The sequence below is a fragment of the Giraffa tippelskirchi genome, chromosome 5, assembly GCF_054371585.1.
Source record: "Giraffa tippelskirchi isolate mGirTip1 chromosome 5, T2T-mGirTip1v1.2.pri, whole genome shotgun sequence".
NCBI classification, from domain to species: Eukaryota; Metazoa; Chordata; class Mammalia; order Artiodactyla; family Giraffidae; genus Giraffa; species Giraffa tippelskirchi.
Genome location: NC_137279.1, coordinates 104,723,177 through 104,747,252, shown reverse-complemented (window position 1 = coordinate 104,747,252; position 24,076 = coordinate 104,723,177). Strand labels below are relative to the sequence as shown.

At 39.0% G+C, this 24,076-nt stretch overlaps 1 protein-coding gene across 16 annotated transcripts in view; it reads right to left on the bottom strand.

The window, feature by feature from the left end:
- SPAG17 (sperm associated antigen 17) overlaps positions 1-24,076 on the bottom strand; it is a 246,713-nt gene that overhangs the window by 88,459 nt on the left and 134,178 nt on the right. For all 16 annotated transcript variants that reach the window (XR_014054585.1, XR_014054589.1, XR_014054587.1 and 13 more), the window contains exons 21-26: positions 20,071-20,310; positions 18,543-18,654; positions 15,946-16,104; positions 14,493-14,606; positions 6,187-6,362; positions 3,164-3,281 (exon numbers count right to left, since the gene is read on the bottom strand). Coding sequence is in view for 8 of the 16 variants with exons in the window: in XM_081492940.1 (XP_081349066.1) it covers positions 3,164-3,281; positions 6,187-6,362; positions 14,493-14,606; positions 15,946-16,104; positions 18,543-18,654; positions 20,071-20,310 (919 nt within the window). In the remaining 8 variants the exon portion in view is untranslated. The remainder of the gene's footprint in view (positions 1-3,163; positions 3,282-6,186; positions 6,363-14,492; positions 14,607-15,945; positions 16,105-18,542; positions 18,655-20,070; positions 20,311-24,076) is intronic.

The window sequence follows — 24,076 nt, the reverse complement described above, 5'->3', positions numbered from 1 at the left end:
AATATTTTTGAAGGAGTATCCTTCATGGTACCCTTCAAGTCAAAGAAGGAATAATAAAAAAAATAATAAACTTCTGTTGATATATTTCTACATGTTAAATGCTTTGTGTATGTATTTTGTTCAGCCTACCTCAATAACCCTTTAAGGGAGACACTTTCATTTTCCAGAGTTTTCAGATGAATTAATGGAGGGTAACTGCTTTAAGGTCACACAGCTAGTAAGAGCTAAGATTTGAAAGCAAGTCTCTGTGCTCAGCCTTTCCCTTATACTGCAGAAACAACCACTGCTACTACAACTAAAAACAAACAAAAACCTAACACTGCAATAATAGTCTCCAGATTATAAAGTATTTTATCATTTAATATTTATAACAATCCTGTTTAGTAGATAATGTTATTTTATAAATGAAGAAATTCAGGGTGGCGGGTTATAACTTGTTCAAGGTCACTCTGGAAAGAACTCAAGTTTCTAGGCTCTTTCTGCTTACACTATGTCCCCTTCTTTCCCTTGCCCTAGGCTGATCCTATGAAGACAGTGCTACTTTGATGTTTATGTTGTCATTATGTTCAGACTTGAATTAGAATATACATAATACACGGGCTTCCCAGGTAGCACTAGTGGTAAAGAACTTGCTTGACAATGCAGGAGATGCAAGAGATGTGGGTTTGGTCCCTGGGCCAGGAAGATCCCCTAGTGGAAGGGCATGGCCACCTACTCCTATATTCTTGCCTGGAGAATCCTATGGACAGAGGAACCTGGAGGGCTACAGTCCATAGGGTAACAAAGAGTCAGACATGACTGAAGTGACTTAGCACGCAATACATGGAACATTTTAGAAAGATTATGTGTTCCAGGCAGAGTTATTATTAATTACATTGTCCACTCTAACACAAAGATGAAAACATCAGACTAGGAAAAGAAACTAACAGAAAAGACAGGTAAAATAAGTATTAAGCTGTGGTTTGAGAATAGAATCAAGAAAACAAGCAGCAAACAATTTTGTCTCTGAACTTGAAAACAATATCCCTCTCAGTACATTAATAGCATGTTTGACTTGGGAAGACCCTCCAGGGCCTTCAGTCTTAGTAGCACACACATTTGATCCCATCATGGAAAACTTGGACCACTAGGAATTCTCAGAAACAGAAACAAAGGTCCAGAGTCTATCTTTAATAATTCAGAAAGCTTAATGAAAAGTAAAACTGAGACATAATAGCTACAATATTGTTTCTTCTCATTTGGCTGGCAAGTGAATACGCCACTGAATTGTTTTTTCAATTAGCATACTCTTTATCTTTGATGGATACACTTTTCAAATATGGGATACGTAAGGGAATTATAGGGGGGGCTTCCCAAGTGGTTCAATGGTGAAGAATCCGCATGCCAGTGCAGGAGACACGAGTTTGATCCCTAGGTCGGAAAGATTCCCTGGAGTAGAAAATGCCAACTTGCTCCAGAATTCTTGCCTGGAGAATCCCATGGACAGAGGAGCCTGGTGGGCTACAATTCATGGGGATGCAAAGAGCTGGACTTGACTGAGTGCATGCACACATACACACACACAGGAATTATAATAAAGAGGGTATTTGGTTGTGAAAAAAATGTGATTCAGTGATACAATGTAACATTTATCAAGTGGGGGAACTATGGTCCTGAGGTGGTAAGCTATTATAAGGGCCATACAATTAATTAGAACCCGAATCCCAGCTCAGCAGCTTGCTTTGTTGCCTGTCCTAATTCTACTGCAATAGTGGGTCTCCATTTAAATGATATTCAAATCAAATCACCAGTATGGATGTCCTCCCTGCATTGGATTAGTTAAAGAAGTCCTATTGTATTTATTCATCTTAATAAGGTGCCATAAACACTATAAAATTATGGACTTCCTAGGTGGCGCTAGTGGTAAAGGACCCACCTGCCAATGCAGGAGATGTAAGAGACACAGGATTGATCCCTGGGCTGGGAAGAACCCCTAGAGGAGGGTACAGAAACCCATTCCAGTATTCTTGCCTGGATAATCTCACGGACAGAGGAGCCTGGTGGGCTACAGTCCATGGGGCCACAAGGGGTTGGACACGACTGAAGCAACTTAGCATGCACACACCCTATAAAAGTATATGCTGATCCCTGGAAACAAGACTGGTTTTCTTCATCCATTTAACCTGCACTTATCTCTACCTACTCTGTGATCACTGTCCTTTGCTTTGATTAGACCTGCAAAGTCTGTACATGTGGCCCTTTGTAGAGGCAAGAACACAGAGACACATTGTAGTTATTAAGAGCATTAGCCTTGCTAGCACTGGACCAAGAATAGTATTTTATTTCTGCCACTTAGGAACTGAGTGACTTGGGGAAAGATACTGAATCTTCTGAGTCTCAATTTATTTTGTGAAATGAAATTATTAGGACTTAGAGTACAGTAGTTGTATTTTGTCATGTATGTTAAGTACTTAGATAGTGCCTGGCCCACAGTAAGTGCTCAAAAATGGTGCTTACTCCTTGGAAGGAAAGTTATGACCAACCTAGACAGCATATTTAAAAGCAGAGACATTACTCTGCCAACAAAGGTCCGTCTAGTCAAGGCTATGGTTTTTCCAGTGGTCATGTATGGATATGAGAGTTGGACAGTGAAGAAAGCTGAGCACCGAAGAATTGATGCTTTTGAACTGTGGTGTTGGAGAAGACTCTTGAGAGTCCCTTGGACTGCAAGGAGATCCAACCAGTCCATCCTAAAGGAGATCAGTCCTGGGTGTTCATTGGAAGGACTGAAGTTGAAGCTGAAACTCCAATACTTTGGCCACCTCATGCGAAGAGTTGACTCACTGGAAAAAGACCCTAACGCTGGGAAGGATTGGGGGCAGGAGGAGAAGGGGACGACAGAGGATGAGATGGCTGGATGGCATCACCGACTCAATGGACATGAGTGTGGGTAAACTCTGGGAGTTGGTAATGGACAGGGAGGCCTGGCGTGCTGCGATTCAAGGGGTCGCAAAGAGTCGGACATGACTGAGTGACTGAACGGAACTGAACTGATTAGCCCGTTATTTATCATCAACAAATATATCTCACTGGTAGGAAAGTACACAATTTCAATGGTGATTCAGGTGTTTTCTATATAACTTCCCTCCTCCCCTGCCTCCTCATTCACCTGGCCAGCACTCACCTGGGGACTCTTGCCCAGTGAAGGTCACTTGGAGCCCATTGGGGCAAGACACGTTCAGGTTTTGAAAGGCGGGAACATAAGGAGTCTCTTGTAAAACAGGCTCTGGTTCTTCTACTTCCTGTAAATAGTTCAACATGTGAAAAATTTCCTATCATTTTCTAAATGAGTTATTGATTTATTATGACTAAACAAGGACTTGCTGAATACTTAGAATATGACTTTCCCAGGGCTATAGGGCCCTGCAATGGAGCCTAATAAGGATGTCTCTCTACTGCGCAACTGATATTTTACTTGTAGCACTACACACAGACATGTGAAACAGCTAAATAATAGTACCAAATGGTTGGCATCTTTCCTCAGAAAAGGGAGATATCAAAGTTAATAAGACTGATTAGGAAACGATGATAAAGAAGTTGGGACTTGAACTAGGTCTTGAAAGATGGCTCATATAGGCATACAGGTGTAAGGGCTGACCAAGATGCCCAGCACCTTCTGTGTGATTTTATAGTTTGGATGCTAGAGACATTATGCTATTAGGATATACGTCTTGTTTTTTTTCCTATAGTGAGCATGCATTGTTTTTGTAGTAAGTAAAAACAATAAAAGAAAGTAAAGACAACAAAAAGGATTATAAATTTTAATGAGGGCTTGGGTGCGTCTACTTAACAAATTGTAAATGATTTTATGCTAACTGTGCCTGAATCCCTTGTTTGATTATGTGTACTCTAAGATGAAAGTTACTTATTATCTCCAACAATAATCATTTAAGTTTTTCCAATTGACTTTCTTAGTGGCTCACCACCAAAATCATCCCAACTGATCCCCCAGTATTGAATCTTTAATTTATTCTCTGTGGTCTTCTATTACTGATCATTTAGGTAGGTTCTGCCTTTGTTACTAACAGAGAATAAAATCTGAATTGTAAACTAAAAATCAATTAATAACAAACACAGCAAAATTAAGAGGAAAAAGCTTATGAACTTCTGTAAAATGAACAGTATTGCTCAAAGACAGAAACACACCATGTCAAATCTGTCATCACATTCAGAACCATTATCCCCTATTCCTTCATTATAATCAATTAAAAAAAAAAGTTAGGTGGACCAATTGATTGGCCACCAAATTGCTTTCAGCTAAGTTAATGAATTACCTGGGACTATTCTCAACACTTCAACATTTTCACTTAACAAGGAGCTAGTGTCTGAGCTTGAGAAAACTCATCCAGTAAAGCTGTGTAAATATGGTGTAGAGGCTCAATAACATTCAACTTTCAACTTTGCTGTGAAAAAGCTTTTAAGTTTGATCAGGTCCTATCTACTTTCATTTTTTATTTCTATTGTCCAGGAGACTGACCTAAGAAAACATTGATATGATTTATATCAGAGAATGTTTTGCCTATGTTTACTTCTAAGAGTTTTTGGTATCATGTCTTATGTTTAAGTCTTTAAGCCATTTTGAGTTTATTTTTCTGTATGGTGAAAACATGTGTTCTAGCTTCATTGATTCACATGTGGCTGTCCAACTCTCCCAGTACCACTTGTTGAAGACTGTCATTTTCCCACTGTATATTCTGGCCTCCTTTGGCAAAGATGAATTGACCACAGGTGTGTGAGCTAATTTCTGGGCTCTCTATTCTGTTTTACTGATCCATATGTCTGTTTTGTGCCAGTACTACCCTGTTTTGATTACTGTAGCTTTGTAGTATTGTCTGAAGTCTTGGAGGGTATGCCTCCTGCGTTGTTCTTTTTCTTCAGGATTGGTTTGGCAATTCTGGGTCTTTTATGGCTTTAGGATAAAATTTTAGGATTTTAGGATTATTTTTTCTAGTTCTGTGAGAAAGGTCATGGGTAATTTGATAGGAATCACATTAAATCTTGCATTGCTTTGGGTAGTATGGCCATTTTACCAATAGTAATTCTTCCAATCCAAGAGCATGGAATACTTTTCTATTTCTTTGAGTCCTCTTTACTTTCCTAATCTTTCATTTTTGTTAGCATATAAACTGTTTACCTCCTTGATGAGCAAACCCTAGAATTTTCAAAAGGCCAGGCTAAAAATTCCAGGGCCCTAATCACTTTTTAGCATGACTTTTTTTTTCTAATAAGTTGAGAATATGTACATTGTAAAAACTGTACAACTGTACCAGTAAAACCAAAAGAGCCAAGATTTGCCCAGTAGTTTCCTTCTTGTTCTTCATTTAGAAACTCTTTCGATCTATATACTTCTACTAGGAAATATTTAGAGTGAAAGAACTCATGAGTATATGTGTGTATGTGCCCACATCCCTGTTTGCAGGTAGAGGGAGGATCATTCTTTAACTGGAAGTGGGTTGTCCTTCAGTCTTGCTGAATTCCAAGCACATCAATTGCCCAGTTGCTCAGTCATGTCCAACTCTTTGCGGCCCCATGGACTGTAGCCTGCCAGGGTCCTCTGTCCATGGAATTTTCAAGGTAAGAATACTGGAGTGAGTTGCCATTCCCTACTTCAGGGGATCTTCCTGACCCAGGGATCAGTCCCATGTCTATTGCACCTCCTGCACTGGTAGGCAGGTTCCTTACCACTAGTGCCACCTGGTAAGCTCAAGCTCATCAATATCTAAGTCCAAATATACTAAATAGAAGTGTTTCCACTATTTAGTTAGAGATCCTCCTCTTCCAATTGTTGTTTATCTCAATGGAACTAAATGAAGTATTAAAAATAAGGAATGGTAGGAACTTTATCATCCTAAAGCAAAGAACATCCAGGATCCAATGTGGGGAAATGGTTGAACTAGTTATTCTAAGTTTGGAATGAATGACCTGAGACAGTTTGTAGATGACAATATGTCTCCCAGCGTGGGAATTCAACTCCTGTGTGCAGGCCTCTTTTGTCCATTTAAAATAAAAGTACAAGGAGTGTTAGTTAATCTGAACAGTGAAATATATGCACTGTAATAACACTATTGGCATAAATCACGATCTTAAAAAAGTTAACATTGAGTAGTCAGAAGCAGAATCTGGGAATCCATGGCAAGGTCCACTTACCTTTTTCTCTTCTTCTTTTGGGTGCTCCTCTTCTTTAAGAGATTCTTTGGGTTTTTCTTTGCTTTTTGTTTTCCCTTTTCCTTTGCCTTGAGGAATACTCACTATAACAGGAATTACTGTTGGAGTATGTACTGATGGGATGTTCAACATAGATTCCAAGTTAGGATCCTTAACCTCTATAACAAGAGAAAGAGGAAAAAACAAGTAAATTAGACATTTATATTTGATATGTTTGTTAAATAAAATGTACATCTCAAAAATTTATACAATTTGACAATTTTTACCTTGCTAGTAGCATTTATCAGTTGTATAGATTTCAGGGGGTAATGTAGTTGATTTGAAAATCAAAATTATAGTTTAAAAATTTGAGGTACTTAAATACTTTGATACATTTGGTTGAGTCATTATTTTACATGTTCTTCCATCCCCATCTAGATTGTAAACTCCTAATGATAGGGCAGTAATCATCTCTTCATTTATTTGAGAAATATTTACTGATAGACTCTTATATGTAAACGTGTGGAGCAGTGACCAATAAAGGGAAAAAAGACCTTAGGAAGATAAAATAGTCTAAATAAGATATGTTCTCAAATAACTTCAAGACAAAGACATATTAAATAGGAACATAATAAGGGATACAAACAAGGAAATTTGGAAAAGAATTATTTCTAGCTGAGATGATAAAAGAGGTTTTCTTGCAGAAGACTGATTTTATTCTGGATTTTAATGCAGAATTGTAAAAGGAGAGGCAATCCGTGGAGGAATTGTGTCAGAAACTTCTGAGCATCCCTTATATCTTGAGTTATATTTCCTGGGTTCCAGAGTAATACCCTCATCTAGATATCTTCTTACCTCTCTGGTCATTTTTCCTCCGTCTCCTTTACTAACTCTTCCTGTTGTTAAAAGTTGGTAGTCCCAGGTTTTCACTCCTCTTCTCATTACACAACAGATATTCTCAATCCTGGTTGCCCATAATAATTATTCACAGAATTTTAAAAAATTCTCAGACTCCCACCTTGACCTACTGAGTTAGACTCTCTGGGGAGGAGGCCCAGGCATTTATAGTTGTGAAAGACCACATGTGATGGTGATACACAGTCAGGGCTGACAATCTTTATTATCTATATTAGATATGAGTATCTTGTTCACTACTGGGGCTCCAGCTGTCATCTACATGCTAATGCCTCCAAAATTTACATATCTAGGGATGAGATTTCTTCTCAGCTCCAGATCTGTATTTCCAACTGCTTTTAGATATCGTCCCTCTGCTTGTGGTACTGGAGATATTTCAAAATCAATAGGCCTCTATTCTTCCAAGCAGATAATCCTCCTTCCTATGTTCTCAACCTCAGTCAATGTCATGATCAATCACACACTTTGTTTCTCAAGTTAGACATTGAGATCACTTGCATTTTCTCTTTTTGCCTTACCCATACATCCAGCTGTTCACAGAGCCCTCAGATACTGCTCTCATATCACGCCTCTCATATCCATTCCTACCACCTTAATTCAAATTCTTATTCTCTTGCTTTTTTTGGTAGCAGTTTCCTAATACCACTGCCTCAGTGTATTTCTAAACTCTCACTATAATTATGTTCCTAAAATAAAATCTTTTCATATCACTTTCCTTTTCTTACTTAACAACCTTTAGTGCTCACTAATCTTAAAGGATGCACAATGCTCACCCATTTCCACTCTAGTCACACTCAACTTCTCATCTTTCTATAAAGATGCCATGCTTTTACACAGCTGTTTATTTATACCAGTGGTTCTTACTGTCCAGTATTTCCTTTCCTGTTGCTTTGTCTGGATAGTTCCCACTCAGCTATAAAGTCTCATCTCAAGTGCTATGCCTTCTCTCTCAAGTATTTTCTGGTTGTCCCCAGTACTTGGTTTATATATAATTTTTAGCACTTATGCAGTTATCTCACTATTTATGGTTTCTCTTCCCATTAGACAATGAGTTCTCTGTGTAGATGTAACCAGATGCCTGACTCCTAGGAAGTACGGAATATCAACAGTGAATGGCATCTAGTTGGAGGCAGCTGGAAACTCCTGCCTCTCATCCCCATCCTTTTACTCAGTCAGCAAATATTTACTGAGTACCTATTACTACACACCGTGAATTGGGTAACCAGTGATGAATGAGACAACAGGAACTTGTAATGAAATGGGAAATTCAGATCAAGAGAGCCTCGGGTATTCAATGCTGTGTGTTAAGCCCGTGTCAGCGGAAGTACAGAGCACTGTGGGAACCTAGAAGAAGGGCATTTGATACTAAACATTTCATACAATATGTACTTTATATGATCATCTTTCAACCTCACAGGGGTTGGTTCCAGGACACCCTCATGGATGCCAGAATTCTGTGGATGCTCAAGTCCCATATAAAATGGTATAGTATTTATTTGCATAGAGAGCTGTAAGAGCAGGAGGCTGGGGTCCTTCACACTGTGCATCTCAACACCCAATCCTGTTGGTATGTGAAGGACTCTGCCACCTGTGAGCCTGAGCACAGGCTGTTGGAGTGTTGATAATCTTTTCCCTTAGTTGAAGAATCATCTACATTTGGCAGGGTTTAAGGCCATTTTTTGGTTTCCCTGGTAGCTCAGCTGGTAAAGAATCCACCCACAATGCAGGGGACCCTGATTTGATTCATGGGTTGGGAAGATCCCCTGGAGAAGGGATAGGCTGCCCACTCCAGTATTCTAATAACAATATAAAAACTTACTGGATACATCCCATCCAGAATATTCCTAACTTTTGGGCTTCCCTGATGGCTCAGACAGTAAAGAATCTGCCTGCCATGTGGGAGACTAGGTTCAATCCCTGGGTAGGGAAGATCCCCTGGAGGAGGGCATGGCAATCCACTCTAGTATTCTTGCCTGGAGAATCCCATGGACAGAGGAGCCTGGCAGACTGTAGTCCATGGGGTCACAAAGAGTCGGACACGACTGAGTGACTAAGCACATGGATATTTTCCCATATACTTTAAATCGTTTCCAGATTACTTATAATACTTAATACAATGTAAATGCTGTGTACATAATTATTATACTGTATCATTTAGAGAATAATGACAAGAAAAAAACTGTATATGTTCAGTATAGCCACAACTATGCAACCATTATAGGCTTAACTGTATGGTACATATCAACAATGTAACATTTTCTTTCAACAGTTACAGATTGCTTTTATTTAATGATGCAAAAAATACAAAATAAAACATATTATTTAAAATACAAGTATATATAGAAAAGGACTTCCCTGATAGTTGAGACAGCAAAGCATCTGCCTACCATGCAGGAGACCTGGGTTTGACCCTTGGATCAGGAAGATCCCCTGGAGAAGGAAATGGCAACCCACTCCAGAATTCTTGCCTGGAAAACCCCATGGACGGAGGAGCCTGGTGGGCTACAGTCCATGGGGTTGCAAAGAGTTGGGCACGACTGAGAGACTTCACTTTCACTATATATAGAAAATACAGAGAAAATATTAATTCATTCTCTTTCTTCCTCTCTCTCACACACACATACACAAACACAGTGCTAACACTCACCATAACCCTGGTTCTTCTCTCTTGATTCCCTTGGATGATGATGAGAATGATGATCGCTATATGGTGTCTATGGTACCAATCTGGTGAGTTGATGAGGTGTGTGGCACTGTTGGTAAGTGGTGAGGCATCAGGCTGAGTTAAGCCTTATGACAGGATGTCAGAAGGTATTCAGTCCAGATAATTGGGTTCCAATTGCAGACACTGACACTTTGGAGGAGGCTCAGTAACACTAATGTTAGGATCTCTGGAGGTTGAGGGCTGAGGATCTTCAAGTGTTGAAGGTCTAGGCTTCACACTGCAGATGCATTAGTTAGAATCATTGTTAAAGGAAGCTGTCTCTTCCTTCTCTATGTATCATCAAACAAGTCTTACAGTGGTTGTAGGTATGCTGTTATACCTTGGGTGACACAGAGGCTTCAGTCCACAAATGCATTGTACTTGAGGATCACATCCTTTAACACTTGAGCCTATTGAAAAGTCAATGACATTTTTTCAAGTGTTCAAATTGATGGCTCTACTTCCTCTAAATTTTCTGCACCATCACAGTCATCTGCAGAAGACTTCAGCAGATCTTCCAGTTCCTTGTTGCTAAGGACCCCTTTATCTTATTCTATATGTTCTTCGATATCATCCTAGACCATGTCAGAGGAGGCACCCCTTCAACTTTCCTTGCAACATTTGAGATATTCAGATATTTGAGATATTTGATGATTTCTAAATCAATAGTGGGGGAGTCGTTGAGACCATCAACCATCTCATTCCATATGGCTTCAAACATGCAATGACTGTCTTAGGCTTCAGGGTACCTACAGACTCTGCAATAAACACAGTTCAAACCACAACTGTGGAGCTCTTCCATAAATCCATGATGCTGCAGTCCAGGTTATCCAGGTTAGCACCAAGTACAGCATGAATCTCCCCCAAGGTAAGGTGGATATAAGTTTCCTTAATGTCCTCGATGCCTTGATTGAGTGGCTGTAACGGCAACCCACTCCAGTATTCTTGCCTGGAAAATCCCATGGATGGAGGAACCTGTAGGCTACAGTCCATGGGGTCACAAAGAGTTGGACACGATTGAGTGACTTCATTTTCACACTTTCTTTCAGCAGTGATGCAGGACTAGGAGGCAGGAACATCACGTCCACTTTCTTGTCAATGAGGCAGAGAAATTCAGCTGGTTGGGAGCATTGCCAATTAAGAGGAGCCCCTTGAATGGCAGCCCCTTCTCTCCGAGGTATTTCTTCAAGAATGAAGCCTTAGAGGAACCATTCCAAGAACAAGACTTCTGTCACCCAAACTTTCCTGTTGTGCTGCCAGCACACAGGCAATTTTTGTTTTTGTTCTTTCGGGCCCAGGAGTTGTTTGCTTATAGACTAGGCTTGATCATGTTACCTGCTGTATTGCCACACAGCCCCAGGGTAAGGCGAGCTTTCTGGGCCTTGAAACCCAGGGTTTACCTGGCACTGTTACAGATGTAGATATGATTGGGCATCTTCTTCCAAAATAAGCCTGTTTTGTCACAACTGAAGACTTGCTCTGGAAAGTGAACTTTCTCTACTGTGAGTTTCCCGACGTCTTCTGGAAACACCAATGCTGCTTTGGCATCGGCTGATGTTGATTGTCCCATGACTTTTACATTCTTGAGGGACCTTTAACACTTTACTACCTAAGCAGCCATCTCTTAAGACCCTTAAACCCCTTCCTCTTGCTCTCCTCACCATCCCCACAGAACTGCTCACAGAAGCTCTGTGCTCTTTCATCCGTAATTTTGCTACCCCCAGGGACATGCTTCACGCCACGGTCCTTAGCTACACACAAAATGCTTTCTGTCTTTACAAGCACTTTGTCATGAACTAGAGAGATCATTTTTGCCATTGTAGGGGCAGCTTAACACTTCCATGAATTTCAGCTTCTTTCTGCATACTGTGAGAATGTTCCATTTGTTCTTAATGACCTTACATCCCACTTCAGCAAGGCACATGTCACTTTTTAAAAGATCTAAAGATTTGTATTTTATTGTTGAGAGATAGCATTTTGTGCTCCCTATTGGCCTTTGTGGGATTGTTCTGACCACTTAATTGCTATTGGGAGCCATTTTTCACAGAAACCAAGCATGCACACATAACGTGTAGCAAACAAACAAAATGCCAGAAGAACAATGCTCATACAATGAGCACTGGAGAGACTGTGGATCTGTGATGTGGTAGGAGGTCACAGTAGGGTGGGCCTACACATCCCATCATTCACCTGACTTTAGCACAGTGCTTGGCATGTGGCCAATTTGGGGGCAAAGTTTTGGTCTTTGAAATTTTCTTGAATATTTTTAAAGAATATTTTAAACCTGAGGTTGGTCAAATCTATGAATACAGAACCCATGGATATGGGATTTGGAGGCCTGAATATACTGTGCAATTGTTTTTCTACAAATGTGCCACACTTTTATATTACTAAGATTTTGCACATACTGCTCCTGGTATAGAATTTCCTTCCTTTGATTCTTTGCCTAAGCAATTTCCACTCACCTCCAAAGACTCAGTTCACATGAGTGAAGCATTTCTTAGAGTAAGTAACCTGTAAGCTGAGTCCTGAAGCGTGGGAGGAAGTTCACTGTTGAAAGTGGTGGTATATATAGCAAGAGGAAGAGTTCTGAGCAAGGGGCACAGCATGAGCAATTGGTCAGAGGTAAGAGATAACATAGATCATCAAGGAACTGAAAGGCACAAAAAGCATAGGGGAGCCAAGGTGTGGAGATAATACAAAAGGCCCATTGACAGATGAATTGTTCGAGTGTGATGTATACTTACAATGGAACACTATTCAGTCTTAAAAAAGAAGGACATTCTGTAATGTGCAACAATGTGGATGATCCTTGAGCACATTATGCTAAGTGAAACAAAGTGAAAGTCGCTCAGTTGTGTCTGACTCTTTGTGACCCCACGGACTATACAGTCCATGGAATTCTCCAGGCCAGAATACTGTAGTGGGTAGCCTTTCCCGACTCCAGGGGATTTTCCCAACCCAGGGATTGAACCCAGGTTTCCCGCATTGCAGGGGGATTTTTTACCAGCTGAGCCACAAGGGAAGCCCAGGAATACTGGAGTGAGTAACCTATCCCTTCTCCAGGGGATCTTCACAACCCAGGAATCAACCAGGGTCTCCTGCATTGCAGGAGGATTCTTTACCAACTGAGTTACCAGGGAAGCCCTAGCCAGTCACAAAAAACAAACACTGCCTGATTCCGCCTATGTGAAATATCTAAAATAGCTGAATTCACAGAACTAAAGAGTGGAATGGTGGTTGCCTGGGGAGAGAAGGAAATTGGAAGCATAAAGTAGTATCATCATCAGTGGGCATAAAATTTCAGTTAAGCAAAATGAATAAGCTCCAGAGAGCTGTGTATACTGAATTAAGATGGGAGAATTGGATTGAAAATTTGTTTAGCCATTAGTAGATAAATGTTCTTAAATATTATTAATATTGTATGCATCCTTAAAGAATTTATAATATTTTTTTACAAAGACCCATGCCTTCAACTTTTTTTTTTAATATACAGGAAGTAAAACATTACTTCTTATCTACTCTATAAACATTTTCAAATGCAATAGCTATAACCTAAAATGAGGAACATCTGTATTAAATAGATTACATATTAATTTAAGGATTCATTGAGAATAAGGAAATCACTTAAGAAATAGCAGCAGTATAGTTGATAGAGAGTAGAATGTAAATATCTTACTGTAAAAAATTGATAACCTTGTTCAGAAGGGGTGTGGTTAGTGATTGTATGTGATCATGGATTTTAATACATAATTTGCTAGGCACAAAATGACTTCTCCAAATGGATTAAAAATAAATTAAAATGCAAAGTTCAAGGTCAAAACCCAAATAAAAGCAAAAATACTAACAAATTTAATGAGCCCTCTAACTCACTGAGGGACTACAATATTTGGCACAAGGTAAGAAATGTGGATTAATGATCCATAGGAACGCTGTCTCTAGAGAAATGGATCTACATGGTCAGGCAGATAACTGATCACAGAGATTCTCACATAGTGTAAGGAAACAGCATCGGGATTACCTTTTGATTTTTTTTTTTAAGTTAGTTTATTTTCTATTTTTTAACTTTACAATATTGTTTTTGATTTTATAAAGCTTTTTTTTTTTTTTTAACATCTTGCGGATAGATCCCTATAAAATGTATGAGAACCCACAAGTTCTCCTAATTGGTTCTTGGTAAAGTGACAGGTTATTTTTGCGGTTTGTAAGAAAATAGCCTCCAGTTGGAGAATTTGTTTATTGAGAGTAAGGCAAATAAATCCTTCAAGATGTTTAGTGAATGGCTCCTTTAAGACTAATGTTCTGAGGCACAGTGAAAAGATCCACAAATACAGGATTCAAAGAAATACTATTCTGTAGAAAATCAAGAGGATTCCTCAGCCAATCATGCTGTTTTTGTCACTACCTAACAGACGGATTTTCATGGGCTGGTTCACAAAGATGACTTATATGTATGTATATGTGGTTATATGGGAGATTATACATATGATAAATGCTGTTTAAAATGCCAAAACACTGTTATTTTCTATGTATGAAAGATTATATGTGTACATACATGTGTACATACTCATATATATGTACACACACAAATATTCCCACTGCTCAGGAAATGAGGGGCATTAAATCAGAACATATTTATCAACAAGTGAGCAGATGGAGGATGGGCAGCTGCCTGTTGTGTTTAATTCACCTGGCGCTGATCCACTTGATCCATAGTAACTTATTGAGAGGCAGATTCCATTTTCCAAGGTGGCAGAAAAAGATCCAAACTTGCTGACAGCTTTATTCTCTTCATTTGATTCTTCTAAAAGATAAAATTGAATCAAGAACATTTCTGTTTTATCAAAAAAAAGTGAGCAAAATTCAGTGAGAAGTGGAAATCATCTAAATATGTTTAAAACAAGGATATGATTAAGTAAATTATGATATATATAAATATACACCAATGAATTATTATGAAATCATTAAAAAATTGTTTGTAGAGGATATTTAATGAATAGGAAACTGCTCATGATCCCTTGGGGAAGGGAAAGGCACCTACTCCAGTATTCTGGCCTGGAGAATTCCACAGACTGTAGAGTCCATGGGGTTGCAAAGAGTCGGACACGACTGAGTGACTTTCACTTTCATATCATGATAAAGAAAGAAAGAAATATACTGTGAATAGTGTTTACTTCTGGGGTGGTAGACTTATGGGCAACTGTCATCTTTTAAAAATATTCCTATATTTCCTAATTTTTATACTAAACCATGTATTTTTATATCTGGCAAAACACAGAAAAGCCATTAAAATTCTTTTATTTTTAAGTTCTTGGGTACATTCATACTTGTCAAACACTGTATTCTTACCTTGAATTTAGAAAATACTGTGACCATAATTAAATTTGTTGGCAAGATTTAGTTACTGATCTTATTACTTATTATTAACTTGTGTTCAAAACATTTTATTAATTAACTCATCTTCGTTTGCAGGTATAACCCACACTGGGTGAGAAGCAATTGATTTCTCCAGTTAATGATGCCTGGAGATGTTAAATGGTGTTATCAGGAAGTCTCATGGGGTATGATCAATGGACATCCATTTGGAACTCTCACCTACAAGCAGGTAGAGATGTTCATGGCCAAATTTAGGATTTTATTCTTGTCCTTGCAACTTGAGAAACCTGAGACTACAGGGAGAACAAAGTGATAAGAGCACAGATAAAACCTCCATCATTTGCAATCAATACTGGAGAGAAGCCAAGCCTTCAAGTAGGAATCAATTAATGGGGACCTGACTCCTAGAGACTGCACTGGGTACAGTGCATAAAATAAAATTCAGGCCAGGATGGATCCTGCAAACTCAGTGTTACTACATAAACATAGCCAGGCAAGGTAGCCTGCACGTCAGCTGGAATCAAAAGCTGGGTTCCCAGGGGAGGCAAAACCAAGAAAGCAGCCCACTATAGATGTGTTATGTATACAATGTGTTATATATACACATTATATTATGGCAAATGTATATACAGAGGATAGCAAAACACTGCAGTTACCATCTGGAAAAATTACACATGCTACCTGCCGGGGATATCTGTGCTTCTGCTAGATGGATGCGGTTGATCTATGAAGTACTGATACACGGCCACAAAGATGCAGCTGCTTACCTGCTTCAAAGTTTTGCTCTCCTTCTCTTTCTTCTTTCTCATCTTCTGAAGGATAATCCCCTTCTTTTTTCTCCTTTTCCCCAATTTTCCTAGGGTCTCTTAAGTGAATTAAAAAATTGTGCTTGTCCTTTTTCACTTTCACTTTGATAAATGTTGGACCTGGGGAAGAATCACGGGATAGAAAGTGGGCTGATGGTGATGACCCATTAAACTCTGTAATAAAACCTCTAAATAATGCAGGCAATTTACATAATAGAATGTAAGGCAAGGACTGGAAATACCTAGGGATGTCACCATTTTTATAAAAAGATACCTAAAGGAATAAAGTAATGGTGGGCTTCTAGGTGGGCTTCTAAGAAATAGTAGGTGGATCAGGGAGATGTTTTCAGATTTTCTGCTCACACTTAAAATCAAATTACAGAAGGGAGAATAAATTGGCTGAGCTAAGGTTATGTGTGTGCTAAGTGGCTCTTCAGTCATGTCTGACTCTTTGCAACCCTATGGACTGTAGCCCGCCAGGCTCCTCATCTATACTCAACTTTATGGTCAATCATGTGCGAGGGTTAATGTGAAAAGATTTTGCAGTTTACAAAGAATTGCATGAATGTTAGTTACAGTAGTTGTTATTGTTAGTAAGAATACATAAGAATTTCCCAAACAACATATTCTTTCTTCCAGTGTCTTAACTCATTCTTTCTCTCCTCTTTCAGCTTTTTTCTTTTTTTTAACCCAGGCTTTTCAACTTTCATTGAATGATCATCTCTCAAAGTTGATAGGATTAAGATGAAAATAGTATACTTTCAGATAGCATATGAACTATCTGAAACTTATATACATTAAATAGCCTATGGAATTCTCCAGGCCAGAATACTGGAGAAGGTAGCCTATCCCTTCTCCCAGGGATTGAACTCAGGTCTCCTGCATTGCAGGCAGATTCTTTACCAGCTGAGCCACAAGGGAAGCCCAAGAATATTGGAGAGGGTAGCCTATCCCTTCTCCAGCAGATCTTCTCAAACCAGGGATTGAACCAGGGTCTCCTGCATTGCAGGAGGATTCTTTACTAACTGAGCTGTCAGGGAAGCCCACTTTCACATTTCTCCATACATTATATGCATACGAAAATATTGATGAGTGAAGAATAGTTACTGAAAATAGAACATAGCATTATAAAACTAGAGTCTAGTACTCTTCTCAGTTATGTGATTCTGAGTTTCATCTTCATCACTAATTATACTTTACACCCAGGGATGATATTCAAAATACTAAATACTGAAACTTATGCTAATATAAATATATATGTATATCAATCTATTAATGAGAGAAGGAAAAGGCAACCCACTCTAGTATTCTTGCTTGGGAAATCCCATGGACAGAGGAGCCTGGTCAGCTACAACCCATGGGGTCGCAAAAGAGTTGGACATGACTTAGCAACTAAACAACATCTATAATAAAAATCCCTTTCATGTTTTAAATAAACAAACTTTATATAGTAAAAAGTCTGGCATTTGATAGAAATTGTAATTTGATAGAAGCTGTACCACAACCATTCTTAAATAATTTGAATAACTTGCAGGCCTTTTTATTTTAAAAATCATTAGTATGATCTTTCGTTTGATGTGGCAATTACTACCTAATGATGCTTGAGGCATGATTCCACATAGGGAATAGCATTCTCACTCTTGTAATGATTTCCTCATTAAATTATGGTCATTTGATGACAAGGAAGGGAGGGAGGAAGAAAAACTAAGAGAGGGATGGCAGGTGGAGGAAGGGTAGGAAGTGAGAAGGGGTGGCTGGTGTTATAGGCAGAGTGTAAGTGGGAGCAGCCCTGGTGGCCCTTGTTCGGTTGCATAATTTTGTGGACATTAAACAGGATCCTGCTCACATTCCCTCCCCACTGAGTCTTCCCAGCTCTTAGCGACCACTGCTTTCTACAAGATGATAAGTTGTTCAAATAAAGCCCAGGTCCTCAAACCCATCCTAAAAAATCTTTAAAGCACAGTGAAAAGAGAAGCCCTACGAGATATCCTTGATAAGTTTCCTAGAGCCCAGATATGCTCTTCCCTTGCGGGGAACAATGCATGTCCTTTTTCTAGAGTGGGTCTGCCTCAGCTCATCTGCAAGATCCCCTCCCACCTAATGACTTCTTAATCCAGAGGCAATTACTCTATAGCTAAAATAACTGGATATCAGAGGCAGGGCCCCAAGCTCTGTGCTCCAGAAGACCAAAATGGGAATTTGCTCTAAATTTACAGTACGTGTTTGGTTTCTAAGATAATACTGTCTGTTGTAATTAACATTATTAAGTAATGATTTGTTTATTGCAGTTACTATTGTTTTCCAGTCCTATAGCAATATTTTCACCTCATAGAATGTTTGTCTTAGTATGTCCAGCTAACCTCGAGGTGGCCTGTGCCTTGCAGAGGCTATTATAACAGAAGAGAGTAAAGTCTGAAGATGGTGAACATGGTGCATAAACGAGCTACTGGGGGCACATCACTACTCTCACCAATCACATTCAGGAGGACAAGGCCCCATGGTGATCTGAAATGGGCTAATATCTTCCAAGCCATTAACCAGCTGCTGTCAAATGGTACCTTTTTCAAATGTTGTCTTTTCTACTTCAATCTGCCCTCCATCGGAAGGATACAGATAATAATTTGTTCCCGAGATTTGTACAGGTATTTCTCCCATGTTGTATCCATGAAACTAGAAGAGAAAACATCATGCTTTGAATGTGGAATGGCCACTGACAAGGATTAGATCATCCGTGTGAGCCAGTTCAAGTTGCCATAAGCCTTATTTCTGTTAAAGGCTTTGTCTATCACTTTTTAGACTCAGAGGCCAGTGTCCATCTTATCTTTGGCACCTTCTGTGGTCTTACAGTAACAATCAGAATTAAAGGAGGCTCATGAGTTTAAACTCTGTTCATTGGGGTATCTTCCATAATACCATAGGAAGAGAAATCAATTTCTTTCATTGGCTATTAAAGTTCTGTTTAAAGTGAACTGATATATTGAAGAATATTAATAACTTTACACTTTAGAAGGTCATGTGTTAAAGACTTTTCTGTGTGGCTACTATAGCTCCAAGCGACACTGATTACAAGCTAAAGCTTGAGAACAACTGGCTCAGAGTAGTAACTAGAAAGGACCTGGACTATTACTTTTCCCATCATTTTTGCCCATTATGTTTTTCTCATAAAACTGCTTGAGGGAGAGACTGGAAAAGGAAAGGTTTTATAAAAGCTACAGGCAAGAAATGTGGGTGCCTACAGAGAGACAATCCAATGCCCTCAGCAAGGCCAGTCATCTAAGTCAGATAAAACCAACCTCTGTGTCCTCAGGACCCTATGGGGCCTTCACAGGAGAGACTACCTCCCTCATATCCTCTGCTTTCACTCCTCTAAGTACCTAGATAATAGTATCTCATGCACATTTCCTGAGTTGTTTTATAGATGCTAAAACTCCCACTAAATGGAAGAAACTGACTACTTGATGACAATAAGCACAGTAGCCCCCAGACCTATTGACATCTAAGGATTGATCATGTTAATCCCTGTGACTCTGTTACCCCTGAGACCTATTATTTCACCATCAACTAAAGCATTGTGCACAGCTGATCATGTAGCCTGGGACTCCCCTCCCTCACTTGGCCTTTATATCTGCTTTCCTGAAACCCACTGGGGAGTCAGCCGCTTTGAGCACTGGCTGGCCAGGACTCTCTGTCTGGCGCCCTGCGATAAATGCTGCTCTTTCCTTCATCACACCCCAGTGTCAGTAGATTGGCTTTACTGTATGTGGGTAAGTGGACCCAAGTTCGGTTTGGTAACATTTTGACCTATCACAGTTGCTTATTTACATATACCAAAATTCCATCTAGAAACCTAGCTTCATGGCACTCAACAAAAACTGGCCTGAGGGTGTTGCTGCCTTGCTGATTGGCTGCAAAGAAAGTTCCAGGTATCAGAGGGTGGACTGCAGGTGTGAGATCACCCATCCTGGCAGAAACTCCAAGGCCTCTCTGATGGCAGTGAAGACTGAAAACCTTGTTTCTACCAAAGCTGAGTTTTCCCCCAAACAATTAGGAATAACCCAAAGGGGCTTTTTAGAAAATTGATTCTACCGGGTAAACTATCTCAGGTTCTGGTTCCTGAAGGGGTTCCTCTGTTACTTCCGGGATCTTCATTTGCTCTTCTTTCAATTTCTCCTTTACAAAAGATTTTCTCTTGAAAGTCTTACTATCTTCTTTTTCTAGTTTTTCCCTGCCTTTCTTTTTACCAGCCTCCTTACTCTTCTTTTCTGCTTTTTTTTCTTCCTTTAAGCGTTCCTCTTCAGCTAACCGATCTTGTTCTTCTTTCCAGGCCTGTAAACACATTTAAAACATTTAATAGGATTTTGAAACAAATCTGATCCCATTCAGGTTCACTATGGAGAACATTTTACATGATTTTTTATAAACTATGTCTATGATGAATCAAAATACTGAACTAGAGACTGTCGTACAATCCTTGATTCTCTCACTGCAACTTCTTCACTCACCTCTGTTGCAATTTTTTTTTTTAATTTTAGGGCTCTTTTTATCTTTAACCTGAACTACTGCATCAGCCTTTAGCTGGTTTCCCTGCCTCCTATATTTTCCACATGAGTCAAATCCCCAGTTTAGGTTCTAAATAATCAGCAATATGGTAGACTAGATGTTCAAAGAAACATTCCTAGCATAATGTATTTCAAAAATGATAAGATATTAAATCATCATTGTAATATAACATATAATACTGTGCATCAACTAAACTTCAATTTAAAAAGCCAACATAACCTTAATAGTGATGCTTGTTAAAAACAATATAAAGCCTATAATTTCAATCATCTTAGACACAAAAATTTTAGATAAAATACTATCAGATCAAATCTAGTTGTTCCTTAAAATAATAATATGCCATGAAAAACTGGTGTTATAATTTTCAATAATGTACATAAAGATGGATCCAGGAGCTTATTAAAATTCCTAGGTTCTACTCCCAAAGATCAGTTAGGATGGAACAAAAACATATATATTTTAACTCTCTCCTCTTCCAGAGATACTTAAGCAATTATGGCATATGTGGTTTCATAGGATAAGGACTAAACTTTAGGAAATGCTGAAGGGAAGTTTGCTTTAGAAATGCAAAGGTTGATATACTGTTAAATCAATCTCCATAATTCAATGTATGTCCTAAATAAAGGAAAAAGCTCCAAGAGAGATTAGTTTCAATACCAAAAGGTACTTTAAAATTTAGTAAGATTAAGCAGCAAACATATACTTTGCCATGTAATTTATCTTTACCATTAATACCAAGAAGCCAGGGAGCGTCTCCAGTATTAACCAACAACATTTTGAGGGTAATTGTACACTGATGGAGATGGGGAAATCAGCTCCTGCCTACCCAATGTATAAGCTTACAACAAAGCTAATGTAATTAAAATAGTATGGTACTTGTATAGGAATAAATAAGTGGGTGACTGAAACATAATTCAGCATTCAAAAATGGATTAAAATACCTTCACGTTGGGATTACATTTTCAGCATATGAATTTCAAAGGACACAAATACTAAACACTCCAGTGTTCAGAAGAGCTTAGAATATGTCTTTTATCATTTTATAGGGATTTTTAAGAATAGATTAAAAAATGGGTACCAAATACGTGACATATCAACATTCCAATTTAATTTAAGGGGGGATTAATATTACATTTAATCAAATGGTACTAGTAAAATGACAGTACATCTGGGCAAAGAAAAATTAAGACACATTACACTACAAAAATGTATTTCAGATCATTTCTAATGATCTCTGAATATGAAAAGCATATCTATGAAAATATTCTAAGACAGTGCATGAAAATTAACATAAACTCAGGGTAGAATCAACCAGATGGAACCAAAAGCATAGAAGTCCTAAAAACATTTTAAAAAATGACAGATTTTTTTAAAACTTTTTTTTTTGATAAGCTATAGCATACATTCAAAAAGAGCACAAATGAACATCTGAATGAATTACCACCAAGTAAGCACTGTGAAAGTGCTGCACTCAATATGCCAGCAAATTTGGAAAACTCAGCAGTGGCCACAGGACTGGAAAAGGTCAGTTTTCATCCCAATCTCAAAGAAACGCAATGCCAAAGAATTTTCAACCTACCACACAATTGTACTCATCTCACATGCTAGTAAAGTAATGCTTAAAATTCTCCAAGCCAGCCTTCAGAGCAATACGTGAACTGTGAAATTCCAGATGTTCAAGCTGGTTTTAGAAAAGGCAGAGGAACCAGAGATCAAATTGCCAACATCCGCTGGATCATCGAAAAAGCAAGAGAGTTCCAGAAAAACATCTATTTCTGCTTTATTGACTATGCCAAAGCCTTTGACTGTGTGATCACAATAAACGGTGGAAAATTCTGAAAGAGATGGGAATTCCAGACCACCTGACTTGCCTCTTGAGAAATCTGTATGCAGGTCAGGAAGCAACAGTTGGAACTGGACATGGAACAACAGACTGGTTCCAAATAGGAAAAGGAGTATGTCAAGGCTGTATATTGTCACCCTATTTATTTAATTTCTATGCAGAGTACATCAGGAGAAACACTGGGCTGGAGAAGCACAAGCTGGAATCAAGATTGCTGGGAGAAATATCAATAACCTCAGATATGCAGATAATACCACCCTTATGGCAGAAAGTGAAGAAGAACTAAAGAGCCTCTTGATGAAAGTGAAAGAGGAGAGTGAAAAAGTTGGCTTAAAGCTCAACATTCAGAAAACTAAGATCATGGCATCCGGTCCCATCACTTCACGGAAAATGGATGGGGAAACAGTGGAAACAGTGGCTGACTTTATTTTTCTGGGCTCCAAAATCACTGCAGATGGTGACTGCAGCCATGAAATTAAAAGACGCTTACTCCTTGGAAGGAAAGTTATGATCAACCTAGATAGCATATTAAAAAGCAGAGACATTACTTTGCCAACAAAGGTCTGTCTGGTAAAGGCTATGGTTTTTCCAGTGGTCATGTATGGATGTGAGAGTTGGATGGTGAAGAAAGCTGAGCACTGAAGAATTGATGCTTTTGAACTGTGGTGTTGGAGAGGACTCTTGAGAGTTCCTTGGACTGCAAGGAGATCCAACCAGTCCATCCTAAAGGAGATCAGTCCTGGGTGTTCATTGGAAGGACTGATGTTGAAGCTGAAACTCCAATACTTTGGCCACCTCATGTGAAAAGCTGACTTATTGGAAAAGACCCTGATGCCGGGAAAGATTGAGGGCAGGAGAAGAAGGGGACGACAGAGGATGAGATGGTTGTATGGCATCACTGACTCGATGGACATGGGTTTGGGTGGACTTTAGGAGTTGGTGATGGACAGGGAAGCCTGGTGTGCTGCGGTTCATGGGGTCACAAAGAGTTGGACATGACTGAGCAACTGAACTGAACTGAAGCACTACTGTGGGCTTCCTTGATGGCTTAGCAGGTAAAGAATCTACCTGCAATACAGGAGACAAAGAAGATGCAGATTTGACCCCTGGGTCAGAAAGATCCCCTGGAGGATGAAAATGGCAACGCACTCCAATATTCTTGCCTGAAAAATTCCATGGACAGAGGAACCTGGCAGGCTACAGTCTATGGGGTCACAAAGATTCAGACATGACAGAGCAACTGATGCATGCATGTAAGCACTCCTGTAAAAGCATGACCAGGTCAAGAAATAGATGATCTCTAGCTCTCTAGAAGCCCCCTTCATTCTTCTCCTCAACTGCTACCCAATTGGACTGCCCCAAAGGCAACCATCATCCTAGTTTTTAATACATTAGTTTTAGCTTTGCCATTTAAAATTTTCTGTAAATGAAATCTTATATAATGTATCAATATACAGTCTTTTAATTTTCTCTTCTTTTTCTTAATATGATGTTTGTGAGAATCATACATATTTCTGTAATCTATAGGCCATTTCCAGAGCTGCATAGTATTTCATCACATGAATAAACCATTCTAGACCTTCTACTGATGGATATTTGAACTGTTTCCAGTTTGGGAGAGTTAAAAACAACACTGCAAGAACAATTGTGTCCATATGTCTTGGTGCACCTGTGCATGCATAAGTATAC